The following is a 14,301-nucleotide window of genomic DNA, read 5'->3' as shown; positions in this document are numbered from 1 at the left end:
ATAATAATAAATATATATATATATATATATATATATATATATATATATTGTTTGCCGTCTAAATAAATGATTCTAGACTTGTGATATCCTGTAATATTTAATGCGAAAATTGAAGGATATTGATTACTGAAAAAAAAGTAACTTTCATAGCTTTATTTTCTTTAATGAATTTTTTTTTCAAGAAAAGGAGAATTGTCTTAAAAGATATTTTGGTATATGATACATTTATTCTTTTTCCCGCGCCAATTTCTTTGGAGATACTTATAGCATTTGTAGAAGCTATCGCTGCAGCTGAAGGGATGATCGAACATCGGAGAATGGCTGGGGGCCATGTAGTCGAACAGCGGCTACGTGATGAATCGTATGAATTGCGACGAAGTATTCAACAAGAGTCAGTGCATGAACAAGCTGTAACATCGTCGCAACATCTAAACACTACATTTTTTGCAAATCGTAAACTGTTTGCAGCAATTGAGAGTTTGACACGCACGTTGAATACGGATCATTCGCGACAATTTCATCAGGAAATGTTGAAGACAGCAGTGGAATTATCAAACAGGTATGCTGCGCAGCAACGGCAGTGGTACGCCGCAGCAACGGTGACTTTACGACGCAATGCAACCGTTGAGCATCGTAATGTCGCTGCATCGAGACAGCATAGTGATTACGAAGATGACGAAAAATCGTTCGGTAAAATAATAGGGAGGCGACGAGCAGGAGCTGTACCTTTACGAACGTGGGCATTTAAGAAGGATTAGATAGGATTGTTTTTCCACGTTGGTCAAGATTTAGGCACTTATTTTTTGGAAAGTATTTTGAAAACAATGAACAAATTTGTTTTTCTAGGAATACTGTAGAATTATGCTGTCATGTTTTTATGACAACATTTCACATATAGTCTTCATATATTTTATAGCTATTCCACATACCTGTATCTCATGTATAATCTTCCCAACAAATATAAAAGTAACGAAAGTTTCCTTCTTCGAATGATATAATAGATCGTACAAGTATGTTAAATAAGGTTGGTGGGAGAAAATATGTTTCGACTTAGAATAACTATGATTTGTCTTTAGTTGTTAAGGTTCTGTAAAATTATTACAGAATTAGTTATAGCTTTCATTTGTATTTTAGATTCGTAAGTTCTCATTTTTTTTATATATATGATGCATGAAATACGTCATTTTGGTTTGTTAAATTGTATACGTTCACCATATTTCATATTCGTATTATTCGATATGTGGATAGAAACATATGTACAAAGTTAATGCTGTCTTTGCAATCAAAAATGCATGCTGTGGAGGTGCCAAGTATAAAGAGATAACCTTTATTAGCTGATTTCTCATTTAAACTATTGAAAGTCCTATGCAGTAATTTCGACATTGAAAGCTAACATATGATTCAGCTTTCAACTTCTATAAATATATTCCAAATTTGGTGGGAATTAAAGTGGGTGAAATAGCTAAGTAAATATTAATCCGATGCTAAATCTGTTCGTGTCTGCGTCATCAAGTAAGGAACTGTTTGTCTTTTAGGTTGAAATTCCCGAAGATTTTCTGTACTCGAATTAATGAAGTTTGAGTAGGGCATTTATTCTTGATACTAATCTGATTACAACACGAGAATTCCTGGTGCCAATAATTATTTTATTGTCCACTAAATCAGAAACAACGGTAGTTGGTAAGTAAAGGCGAATGATATATTTTCAACCATTATGTTTTATCGTTTCTAAATGTGGGAAAAATCAAATACTCGGCGACTATCTTGTCATAATTCGAAATGAATGTAGGATGGGATAGAAGATTCTTTCCAAGAGTTCAAGCATTTTACAGAACTTCTGGTTGCTTTTCAATTTTTTCGAAAGGACGAAAATGAACAGTTAGATGGTTATGATTATGCGTTTGAAACATGATGCCCTTCTTGTTCACACCATAATTTTGTTGTCGAACTTGAATGAAAGTGAAAGGCGAGTAGGTTTTGTAACTTGAATATTTACTTATTCCAGTTCAGGTATGATATGTTACTGCATGCTGTACAATGGATTTAATAATTTCTCGTTCCAAAACATTATGTTGAGATTTCCATTTCCAAAATGTAATGTCCAAATTTTATGCAAACTTCTGATATATCTTGTAATTTAAACATAATTCAATTCCAGATATGTCTTACAAGTTAGCAATACTGTTGGGTAGCTTCCCCTCAATTTCTCTATTATCTCAACCATTACCTTTTGCTTACACTCAGAATTTGAGGTTTTTTTTTTCAATTTTCATGAAAATTATCTTTTTAATTTGTAAATTTGTCTTTCGGCTGAAGTATTTTACATTAAATTGTTAAACTAACAATCGAAAAGAAAACGTTTTTCCTTTACAAATCATTTCTCGAATCTAAAAAGAGAAGTAAGAAACGAATAGAACATTGTCTCCCTTATTTTCCAGTAATTATTAAAAATTGTATTTTCAAATAACATTGAGAAAGTCCAAAATGCTGAATGTCACAGGAAATATTACTCGATGTTAATAATGAAATTACCGAACAAATAGTAAATAGTAAATAGTTTCCCTTTTGCCAATGGATTTTTTATTAATTCAAGTAATGTTTAGTAATTTCTTTTAATATTCACGAAATGTTGAACAGATTTTGCATTATTCTGTGTAACTCTAAACTTATTCCAATCCAAGTTCAAGAAATTTAGTTGATAATTTCAAACTTGGGTGTAGGAACAAAAAGATAGTTTGTAATATATTCACGCCATTGTATCAATAATTTTGCAGTCCGTAACTTATATATACTGTACTAACATACAGGGAATCATCTATAATACCGAATGATAGTACAATTAATTGGCGAGTTAATTGGAGGGAAATTATTCGATTACTGTCATGATGTACTTTCAAATGAGCTCATCTATGGGCATATTGCTATAAAATTATACGTAATATTCGGGCATAAATTCCATAACATTCAAATATAACTTCTAATAATATATGTCATCCTAATTGTTATCATCAACATTATTTTGTATATGACAACATCCTTAGATTCACTAAGTTTTTTGCAGTAATTTTTTTTTAAACTTTGAAATATTACATGTAAGTACAGTGTGATGCTTTGTTCGAACATATTTCAATGGGAAAATTGTCGAAATAAATATGATTTGAATAGTGAAATATGATATAAACTCAATTTTGTAATTTATTATTTCATGATAAGAAATTTTGGGAAACTTGAAGTAAAATTCTCAATTCCACAATTTCTTTTACCTTTGAATTTCAAATATCATTAGCATGAAGTGTGAATAACTTCGCTCTCCAAACAATCTGATAAATCAGTTGTATTCCATATATTCCTCCTGGTGATTGTTATTTCTTCGAACCAAAAACAGTGGTTTTGATCCATATAAAACTCGATATAATTCCTAAAAAATTGTTTTAAAACCTCGAAATTAAAGTTTGTTCCAATGAAGAAAGCCTATTGCAGCCAATTATTTGTTTTAATTCCAAACTTTATAAGTGAAAATTAGAAATTATTTCTTCGGTGGTAAAACACAAATCAGTTTTGAACTTCAGAAATCAACATTTTTCGTAAATTTTCGAATTATAATTTATGCGCAGAGACTGATAGAAGGGTAAATATCGAATAAGAATTTGTTTTAATTCGCAAATATATACCTCAATGTGAGTCCCACTAAATGGGACAGAAGAATTCAGTTCTGCACCACTTTTATTATACATTAACAAAATACAAAGAAGTATGGTCCAAGCGATCATCGTATCAAATCTTAAAATCTTTCATTTGAAAGTTATAAAAATGCCATCAAAACATGGACAAATGTCAAATACTAAATGAAAAATTAGAACAGATTCTTCAATTTAAAAGAATGTGAGAGGATAAATTTCAAGGTGCAAGAAAAATTTTAAAATTTCTAATTGGCAAAACATCAAGATTTTCATTTTTATTAGCAGAAAACTTTCGAAAAGTTAACTGTGGTACATTTTAAAAAAAACGAACTTGCACATGATAAATTAATAATTAAAAGTCAAAAGTTGGAAAGGATGATACGGTAATTGGCGACTAGAAAAGTTTGGTATTTGCAATTCAAAGAAGTCTAAAAATTGGAAAGCCTCAAGTATTATTAATCCGACAAAATTACAAAATTTACAAAGTAATTTCTAAATTCTGAAAAGAAAGAAGTAGCATATTTAAAGCATATTATTCTTTCAAATTAGTGATAATTCTATTTACAATGGTGATTTATTGTCTTTCAACGTCATATCATTTTAACGTCATGGTTCTGATTAATGATGGTGACATCATTGCTCCAATCAACAAATTTTTTTATCTTCTGATAAGCCTTGGTATCATGCCACACTGAAATTCTATCAAGCATTAACTTACTAGAAAACACTTGCAATACTTACCTTCTTATTTTTTCCTGGTAACCGGATAATCTATTTAAGCTAGAAAATGAAGGATTGATTGAAATGAAAAGAAGAAGGAAAAAGGAAGTTATGTATGAAAAGTAATCAATTGCCAATCAAGACGATGTACATTTGTCAATGAATATTCTTGTTCCAGCATTTGTATTTAATTATGCGCTCATTAATACTTTACATCATGCCATTATCTAGTTTTGCTTAACTTCTAGCACAGCACACAGCGCAAATAATATGCGTCAAATTAACATTGGGTAAAGCAAAAGTTTACCAACGAAGTAAAGGAAATTTTGAAAAGATGCACGAAAAATTAGAAAGAAAAAGTAAAAAAAATAAATTTTCTTAAGTTACTGACTCATCTACAGTGAGTGTTTCTATCAGGATATTAGTATGTTTAAATAACGGAAACTTGAGCAGAATTAATGAGAAAAAAGATTTGGCAAGACAGAAATACTTGAAATATCATGAATTAATCAGTTTGAGCTTTATAAATATAACAATTTATCACAAAATAGAATGTCACAGGTCAGTAGAAATTATTGTTTTATTCCACTGTCAAGCAGATCTATTCAAATATAATTTATTTAAATAAATGTTTCCTAACATTTTGAGTGATAAAACAAAATGAATAATTTAAATTTGTGATCTTTCATAGTGTTGCTTGTGAACTTCTGCAACTATTATTTTCTTTAAATTTGTATTTTTTCTTTAAAAAAAGAAGGAAAAAAAAGAAAACCGAATAACTTAATTTACAGTACGATTAGTGAGAAAAATATTCCTAATCCTTCGTAATATGCGCTATTCTTTTCATTCAATTTTTACACTATTTGTGAAAATTTATCGTTTGGAAAGAGTTTCATTTTAATTTAGAAATGATTTACGAACAAATTCAATTTGCCAAATCACTATTGAATGATGACACAACTTGTTTTGGTCATATAACTTTGTCATATAATTTTAATGCCTATGAGATAGCGCTTATCACATCGTTGTAATCAGCGCTACTTCAATTTTACTCTGTGGGAAAAAGGAAAAGAATTACAATTCATTATCGTGCAAACACTAAGTAATTAATTATCTTTGGCTACATATCTCCTCCTAATCAATGTTATTGGCTATTGCCAAAACATACGAGAAATAATAAAACGCTGTTTTCTGTAACAAAATCAATAATATTGGCCTGAATGTTAATTCATAAATTTTAGTTTTTTAATTTGTGATTTATTTAAAACATAATTAGAAATAATTGGAAATTGATTTACACTAATATGACGACAATTTTTCCCCTTTATGAATTAATATTAACAAATTACGATCACATTTTTCATCGATTCAATGTCTTTTTTGGTTGACTGTGTTGTACTTTTGCTTTTAACAGAGATGAATTGTTGGCTATCATTTCCTCTAAATCTTCCGCTGTTTCTGTCGTTTTATCTGAAATTTATTAATTTTACTAAAATGAAATAAAAATTCGGAGGAGATCTTTTATCGTCACAATTAATTAGGAATTAAAGTTTTGCAAACTTCCCAATCGGTATTTTTGAAATGTAAAATTTGAAAAAATGATTTATGAATATTTGAGAAAGTTGAACTCATTATTACTTCGACGCATATTTAATCCGGCCGGCGGTGGTCCGTTTATTTTGATAGGATCAAATGCAAAAAATTCTTCAGCATGCTCATACTCCGGTCTTTTTTTTCGATGCTTCAACTGAAAATATGTACTGGACGATTCAGGAAAATTTCTAATTCTTCCAGTTCATATTGGGTATCAGTAAATTAGGATGAAATACAGAGCATCCGTTAAACTTAAATAACGGAATTTAATTACATATTTACTTTATTATCGGCAGTTTCTCATCCTTTTTTACGATTTTCTTTTTCCGTTCAAAAAATTACTGGCATGAAAATTAGAGGCAGACCACATATTGAAGTTGTAAATCAGATTCCCAATCATATCGATCATCATAGCTTACGTCAAACCGTTCGATTAATTTAAGAAAGCATTTATGAATCATAGTATAATCGGGACGATTGTAGCAATTCAGTTTTCGTAAATGTGGTACTATTGGATGTAATTCTTCTATAAAACGATATTTCAGACAGTCAGATATACAGATATTAAAAGAAGTTTCTGGTAGTTTTTTTGGAAAGATTGCTTTGGTCATTTGTGCTTGAAACTTTCAACCAATTTTATTTTTTTCAAAATTTAACAAGATTTAGTTTGGAAATATTTTCATACAAACAAATCATTGGCAAAAGCATGTTAAACATACAAATCCCTCCGACTGGTTTAAATTTTATTCAGATTCTCTTTAAGAATCTTCTAGCATAATCAATATAAATCATTCACCCTTCACTGGATTTTTTTAGACTACTCTTAAGAATCTTCTAAACCAATCATTACATCCAGAAATAATTTAGATCCATTTGAATTTTCAGATTCTCATCAAGAATTGTCAAGAATTGTCGAATCTAATCAATATAAATCATTCAACTTCCACTGGATTTTCTTCAAACTCCTCTTAAGAATCTTCTAAACCAATCAATAAATAGTTCCAGAAATATTTCAGATTCGTTTAAATTTCCTGCAGATTTTCTAATCATTAGCGCAAAAATATGACACAAACCTGGGAAATGACACAACAAATCTTTGTCGGTTATGTTCATTTTTTTTATTTCCAGTTGTTCTTTATCTCTTTCATGTTGCCACGGTAAACCACAATGCATTTCAATCAGCAAATAAATCAGTGACCAGATATCGTCCTTACGTCCCTGAAATTTCTTATGCTATTCTCACTTTGGATATTTTATTCTCTAATGAAAATGAATATATTCTGCAACGTTGCTATTATCACGTTAAATTATCAATTTAGTATTAAATTATACGTAAAATAAAGGTGGAAAATAGTGCACTTTTAAGGAAACTGCAAAGAAAAAAATTTAGCAAATGAAAATTAATAATCAATCAGCTTAGCACAACGTATACATATATTTAACATATCCATTACTTGAAAATTCTCTGTCTATCAAATTTTCCCCGTTATTTTGACCTGTTCTTTCTTTTCATGAACTGAGGGTGAGCAATAACGCATTGTGCCACGGAATTCCGCCGAACGACGAGCTCGCCGTGCTATCCAATGACCTCTACGCTTTTCAAAGGCATAATTGCTGGAAATTTTCATAGAAATCTTTCGTACAAATATTTTTTTGACATAGCTATACATTTAAAGCTTTCTAATTTTGCTTGAAAAATTATTTTACTACGAAACATTTTACGTACAGTAAATTTACAGTAATTATACCTTATCATTTTGTTTCTCTCTTAATATGGCGACAATTTTATATCATGTTTTTCAAAAAAATTACCAAAAGTACCGAGATTACGAGGATATTTGGTCTATCTGATGCAAAAAACATTAGATGATCAAGATGATCAGTCAATTCGCTTGGTGCGAATGATTCTTTTCTTTTATCAATTATTCGAAACTTTCCTCACATGTCAATATATTTTTCAATCCCTTTTCCTTAAAAAAAGAAAGAATTTCCAAGTAAATTTAGAAAATAAATCCCCTTTTTTGCATAAACAAGCAAAATCACCGTGCCAATCCAAAATCCAAGATGTGAACACATCGTGCATGTTCCGCGTCACCTTGATGTCCCATCACGAAATTGGCTGGCTTGATATCACGATGTACAAAACCGATATCATGCAATAATTTGATTCCGTACAGGCATTGGATACCAATACGGGACCATGTTCCCACTGATAAATATTCTTCCGAACAATTTATCTTAATATATCATCTATCCCTTTTTCTAGTTTTTATCTTCCTTTCTTCACTACGTTGATAGCAAATACCTCCGATAAGAATTAAATTTAAAATTTCTAATTTGACAAATAAAAGGTATAATTCAGGAGAAGGAATGTTATCGTCGAAAAAGACATTTTAACATTTTGTTTAAAATATTACAATGTTTGCATAAATTAGTTTCTTAATTTGAACGATTATTAAAAATGAATTAAAATTTGAAACTGTTGGTGTGTTTCATACATTTGCAATGAATATTTCAAAATATTCGCAAAAAGCATTTTCCTTCATTTATAGATGAAAATGAAATAACAAACAGCTATGCTGCTGCATGCATGACTTATTGAATTTCAACCATTTTAATTTCTTATTAATAAACTTAGAATTGAATGAATTTGTGACTTTTTTAAATTAAAATATAATCAATTTTTTGGATAATTATAATCATTCTTTTTTAAGTCATTTTTTCTCGCAAAAAATAAAAGGATGAAATGAACTATAATTACTTTAAGTGTTCGAAGATTTTCACCAAGTAATGTAACAATCATGTATGAAAACTTTTTATGTTTTGCAGCATGAAACAATTTCACCACATGCGGTTTATCACCATCACGATTTAGAAAGTTTATTATCATAATCTTAAATTTAAAAAAGCTTTGTAGGTTGGTCTAAAATTAAATTCCAAAATTTATATTTCCTGATTGAGGGTTATAATTTTACAGAGATTCTTATGATAGCTTTACAAGTGTAGGTTAAAGAATCCTTCGACTATGACTTCAAATTATCATCAAAAAAATCGATTGGTTACGAAAGCAAGAAGTTCTGCGTGATACCATTTGAGTATCATAAAATTGCAATTCTTTCTTTTCAGTTTCTTCCTTAGTTTTACACAGTATATAACTGTTCCTAATTGATTAAACTTTAAAAAAGAAGGCAAACTTCAAGTTTGATCGCTGATCCTCCTTCAATATCATTCGGTTCAGCTTTCAATGCAGCGTACCGACCATGTTCCTGAATATGCTCCACACGATATACCTGTCCGAAACCGCCTCCATCTAATTTATTTTTTATCCGCCATTTACCAAACCTGAATTTCTCTTCTTGATTCGTTTATTAATTTATTATCGATCACTTTGATATTAGATTTTTTTTGGATTTTTAGTTTGCTTTGCCCTTAATTTTTTCTTTCAATAAAGACTTTACAATATGTGTCAGAAACCCTTCCGCTATCGAATGTAATGAAAAGTAACGGGGAAGTTTCTGATAGAGGATATAGCTTTAGGGCAGATAGAAAAAGTGCGCAAAGATGTTGCTTAATATTGTTGAAGATGATAGATAATGTGATCAATCCAATTAACTTTTTAATTAACCTTCGACCAGGTTTAAAATCAATCCATGATGAATGTTCACTTTCTGCTGTCACTTCAACGCTCACCATTGCATACCTTATGCAAATTTTGACGTAGAAAAATAATAAAAGTTAAATACAACGAAATATTAACGGTAGTAGGTAAGTGAAAAGTTTAAAAATAAACGTATTGATAATCAAATTGAAATTGCTGACAAAACTAAAATTACTATTTCATATTGGACACGAAAGTTAGATGTTTAATTAAATATACTAACAATCGTTCCATTCATTCTTACTTATTACATACTTTTTAACATTTTTAAAGAATTTAAATGGGCAACTTTTTCAAATAAATTCCTTAATTTCATGATCTTTCAGATGGATAAAGTAATAATGCATGAATATAGAAAACAAAGAACAGATGGAACTTAAAGAAATTTTTATCCTATTATTGTCTTTTTTTCTTATTTCGCATTGAAATTTATTAAAGAGCAAGATATTTTTTGAGATATACATTCAGATATCCTAATTCTAATTCTTTTCCTCTCTCATTCCTGAATACGATATCAAAATCGCATGTGCTTAATTAACCTCAATTTAACCCAAGTTACTTAAATAAAAGCATTCATGCTTTTAATGTTCAGAGCTAAACGCTAGTAGTTTCTTTCATCGAGACCTGTCACTTGAAGTGTGAGAAGTTCCGTGTTCTACTAATTACAACAGCAATAATTGACACAATTAATCACACAAAACCACACGTATATTCGTCACTTATAAACAATAATTAAAAGACCTCAGCTATCGTTTATTTTTATAATAAAGCAAAATTTGCATAACAATAGAAAAAACGTTTATGTGCAACTTTTCTGAAATTCTCTAATTATATGCTATACGCAATAATTCTTAACTAACATAAATGTAAGCTTCCTTGCATAATTCGAATAATCTTCAGGAAGTTTACGTGGTCCGATGAATTTAAATCACATTTAATTTAAATAATCCAATTCATTTTATTGAAAATTTCTGGATCTTTATCTAAATTTAAAATTGATGAATTACGTGATTTTGTTAAAACTTATGACTGAAAATTTACATGAACTGAACTCTTTCACATTTAGGTGAATAATTTCTCACAGTTTAATAATAATAATTTTTAATAATTTCTCACACCTTAACTTACAACAACATTGTTTGGATAATTTACCTGAAATTTAGGTCGACGGTTTACGTGGATTTCAAAATTTTGGGATTCTGTCCATGCTTACTCAACTTATTACACATGGTTATTTATTCATCATTTCTAATTAATTAATGCTTCAAAAGCAGTATCTCATACTGTAACTTTGCACCACCCCAAATCTTTGTCACCGTGGTAATGAAAAAAGATGTTTAGATTTGGTATTGGACGTCAACAAGGCATTAGCAAACATAATTGTTTTTATTGCATTCCATGCAATTTATTTTTTTTATGATACATTTTCAAATTATCAAATTCCAATGTCGTTTTTTTCAAATTCTTCGGGATTTGTAGTCGGAAATGATGGGTCATATTCTGTTGCTAATAAACGTTTCTGCTTGCTAAGCTGTGAAAAGATATCTTTCAATTCCAACCATAGAAATAATCATTCTCATTCATTTTTTTTTCAAGTTAAATTAATTACATACATATTTCGGCTCATATATGTTTCATGGAATTTTGACGCTTAAATTTGCAGAATGAATTTGATATATTGTTGAAAATTGAATATTGACATCAACTAGGAAAAGATGTACCAGTAGAGTTGGAGACTGCTGATTGGTTGATTTAACTGGGACTAAGGAAATAGAGCTTTGAAGTGCGCTAATAATTTCATTAAATGGGTTTTTTCGTCTCGGTCGAGTTCCCGCTCTGTTTCGTAGCTTTGGTATGTCCTGGAAAATGTTCAAACATATAGCATCCCATATAGCAACATATAGCATCATATAGCATGAAAAAAAAAGTTTCTAAATTTCATTAACCATGGAATTTTCATTTCGATCTGTCTTTGAACTCCATTCATTATCTGAATCACTTTGCAACGAAATTCGTTCGGATCTGGATTCGCCGATTTGTTCCGATTTAGAATGCGATGATGAAGTTCTTTCCTTTGAATCCCTTTCAATAATTACATTATTACCCTGAAATGACGCAAGTTTTGAGAAAAAAGTCCAAATTAGAAGAAAATTTAATATTTTATAAAATTTCAAAAATAAAGAATAAAACTACGTGTCGTCATTGCATACACTGTCACATTCCTTATGTCAACCTAAATAGATGAGAACAACTAAAGAAAAACCAGCACAGATATAAGAAGGATGGTTGAACAATAATGAACAAGGTAAGAATTCTGGAATAGTAACGCGTGGTAGATGTGGTTCAAGTAAATTTCATTCGGGCAGTTTTAGTAATTTTGGTGAAAGTGATAAATTTGATAGAAAACACACCACAAGATCCCAGTCCCATGGATCTGAATAGGAGACCTGAAATCGAACCAGTGTTTCTTGTAAGTGATCATATATTAACTTATAGTTCGGACGTGATTCATAACGTAAAAATCGAACGTGTTCCATTATTTTAATCCATTCTTCCGGACAATCTTTAAACAGTTTCGCATCGCTAATCGTTTCCTTTTGCTCTGCTACTGGTTTTTCTATCTGTAAACAGTGATTCGTCATGATATTAATTCACTGAAAAAAGAATTCGATTGGTTAATTGGTTGATCGATTTTTTCTTTTTTCTTGATACAATAAGTAAATGGTTCATGTAACAATCCTAAAAATCGACCGATCAATTCCGCTAATTAAAGGGACATAAAGTCATTTCTCACTTACCTTAATTTCACGCCACGGAAGTCCAGCAGTTAAATCGATGAGAATATAAACAAGCGACCAGAGATCATCCGCTCGACAAACATCTTGTCGTTTGTGAACACGTGGTGAGCTGTATCTGTTTGGATTGAACATCTTCAGATACTTTCAATTTTTGTAAAAATTTGTAAATCTTATCAAACAGTTTAAATTTGCACAATAGCTTATTTACCTATCATTTTACTAAAATTTAATAATTAGTATTTTTCTCATAAATTTTATCTGAAATAATTTTATTTAACAAGTTTGCAATCATATATCTGAGAACAGTGATAGCGTACTAGTCTTATCTATTCTACTCCCGTCTAGTCTAGTCTTGTTCAGTTATTAGCAACTCTTCAATACCTTAGAATGCCACGAACGAATACTTTTTCTCGTTGTGGTCGAATTACTACTGATCCATTTACATTCTTTCGAATATATGTTCGACACATTCCAAAATCAACCAAAAATATCATTTTTGCTGCTTTACCGTTTAATCCAATTAACATATCTCCTACAATAATATTATTCTGGGATGAGAATTATTTAGTTATTTGAGGAATTTTTAATTAATTAACTAATTAGTTTTCTTCTAATAAGCTGGACCATCTTGCAGTGTTGAGCCTCGTTCAATTCAAATTTTCTTTTAACCTAGCTCACTTCAATAGTTGGTTGTTAAACGACTATATTATCAAACTGATACATATCACATATATCACATACATTACGTTATACTACATCTCGTATATCACATCATTTCGTCATAAAATGCAACAAACCAATTTTTAAATCTCGTAAAATATAGCCAACTTCATGTATTTGCTTAATTTGATACAATGTGTGTACGGCGATGCGAGCTGCACATCCCGGTGACACCAATTTATTCGGTAAATTCTGCCGTAACATCCAAATACTTTTACCGAATAGTGTTGTTAACATGAATGAAAACTAAACAATGCGTAATTATTAATCCGGGATTTTTTTTTTTGAAAACACTTGAAATTTTAAAAACACTTTATCAAATTATTCATTGACGTGATCATACATTCATAATGATCATTTTTCCATGCATCCAACTATGAATTTCCACATTTGACATATTACTGTGCGGCTATTCAAATTTATTTCTGACGAATTTTTTGATTTCTTGTTCTATCATTTCTTCAATTCATCTTTGATTTGGCAACAAGCTTTCTTAATACTTTCAGATTTTACTGTCAGTTATCGAATCTTACCGGTTTACAACGTTCACAATAATACAGTCTAGCCATATATCCACGTGTTTCTAATTTATGCAACACAGCGATTTCTTGATGCAGATAATTAATTTTCGGTCCTCGATCGTATTCTATCTAGCGAAGATCAATTTCAACAATCAGAGATCAGGACTTTTTCAAAAACTTTTCTTTTTGTTTAATAGCAACGATCTCATATAATATTCCTACTCTTTGCACATTTTTAAAACTGTGATAGGTAAATTTTAATATACGTAATTTGGAGAAATGACCATATTAAGTTCAAATACTGTCCAAAACAATATCACTTTACCCGGTTTACTTGGATTGATAGTTAAATTTTTTGCCGTTTTTGAATGACTATAAGTAAACTAAATTTTGATTTGTAACCATCATATTCTAAATTCTAATTTTTTATAAAAATATCGAATTTTCACTCAAATATTAAATTAATTCCATTTCTTTTTGATTTCATAGCATTTTCATTTTGAATTGATTATATAATTCAAATTTAATCAAACCTTTATCGTATTTGGTAACAATTCATCAAGTTTTAATAAATTCCAAACCATAAATGACAACTTCGGTCGTATCATTTA

General features: G+C 29.9%; 3 protein-coding genes across 3 annotated transcripts in view; 1 reads left to right on the top strand and 2 right to left on the bottom strand.

Moving 5' to 3' along the window:
- The window catches only part of LOAG_18159 (hypothetical protein), a 5,853-nt gene extending 4,899 nt beyond the window's left edge, over nucleotides 1-954 (top strand). Inside the window, exon 13 of the mRNA XM_020450825.1 lies at nucleotides 277-954. Within this exon, the coding sequence (XP_020305449.1) occupies nucleotides 277-758 (482 nt within the window). The 3' untranslated portion in view covers nucleotides 759-954. The remainder of the gene's footprint in view (nucleotides 1-276) is intronic.
- Nucleotides 955-5,760: 4,806 nt separating this feature from the next.
- Nucleotides 5,761-9,686, bottom strand: LOAG_07669 (CK1/TTBKL protein kinase; the record flags this gene model as incomplete). Its single annotated transcript, XM_003143203.1, has 9 exons — nucleotides 5,761-5,870; nucleotides 6,039-6,147; nucleotides 6,359-6,519; nucleotides 7,067-7,211; nucleotides 7,490-7,607; nucleotides 8,037-8,230; nucleotides 8,755-8,886; nucleotides 9,188-9,335; nucleotides 9,619-9,686. The coding sequence occupies 9 exons, from the start codon at nucleotides 9,684-9,686 to the stop codon at nucleotides 5,761-5,763; spliced, it is 1,185 nt and encodes a 394-aa protein (XP_003143251.1).
- Nucleotides 9,687-11,073: 1,387 nt separating this feature from the next.
- Nucleotides 11,074-14,301, bottom strand: part of LOAG_18158 (serine/threonine protein kinase) — a gene marked incomplete at its 5' end in the record, with an annotated part of 3,946 nt that continues 718 nt past the window's right edge. The window contains 8 exons of the mRNA XM_020450824.1: nucleotides 11,074-11,182; nucleotides 11,373-11,510; nucleotides 11,598-11,756; nucleotides 12,063-12,272; nucleotides 12,450-12,558; nucleotides 12,831-12,981; nucleotides 13,247-13,415; nucleotides 13,703-13,819. Coding sequence (XP_020305448.1) covers nucleotides 11,087-11,182; nucleotides 11,373-11,510; nucleotides 11,598-11,756; nucleotides 12,063-12,272; nucleotides 12,450-12,558; nucleotides 12,831-12,981; nucleotides 13,247-13,415; nucleotides 13,703-13,819 — 1,149 coding nt within the window. The 3' untranslated portion in view covers nucleotides 11,074-11,086. The remainder of the gene's footprint in view (nucleotides 11,183-11,372; nucleotides 11,511-11,597; nucleotides 11,757-12,062; nucleotides 12,273-12,449; nucleotides 12,559-12,830; nucleotides 12,982-13,246; nucleotides 13,416-13,702; nucleotides 13,820-14,301) is intronic.

Source organism: Loa loa (genome assembly GCF_000183805.2).
Source record: "Loa loa unplaced genomic scaffold supercont3.209, whole genome shotgun sequence".
Taxonomy (NCBI): domain Eukaryota; kingdom Metazoa; phylum Nematoda; class Chromadorea; order Rhabditida; family Onchocercidae; genus Loa; species Loa loa.
This window is presented reverse-complemented; position numbering and strand designations above follow the sequence as displayed.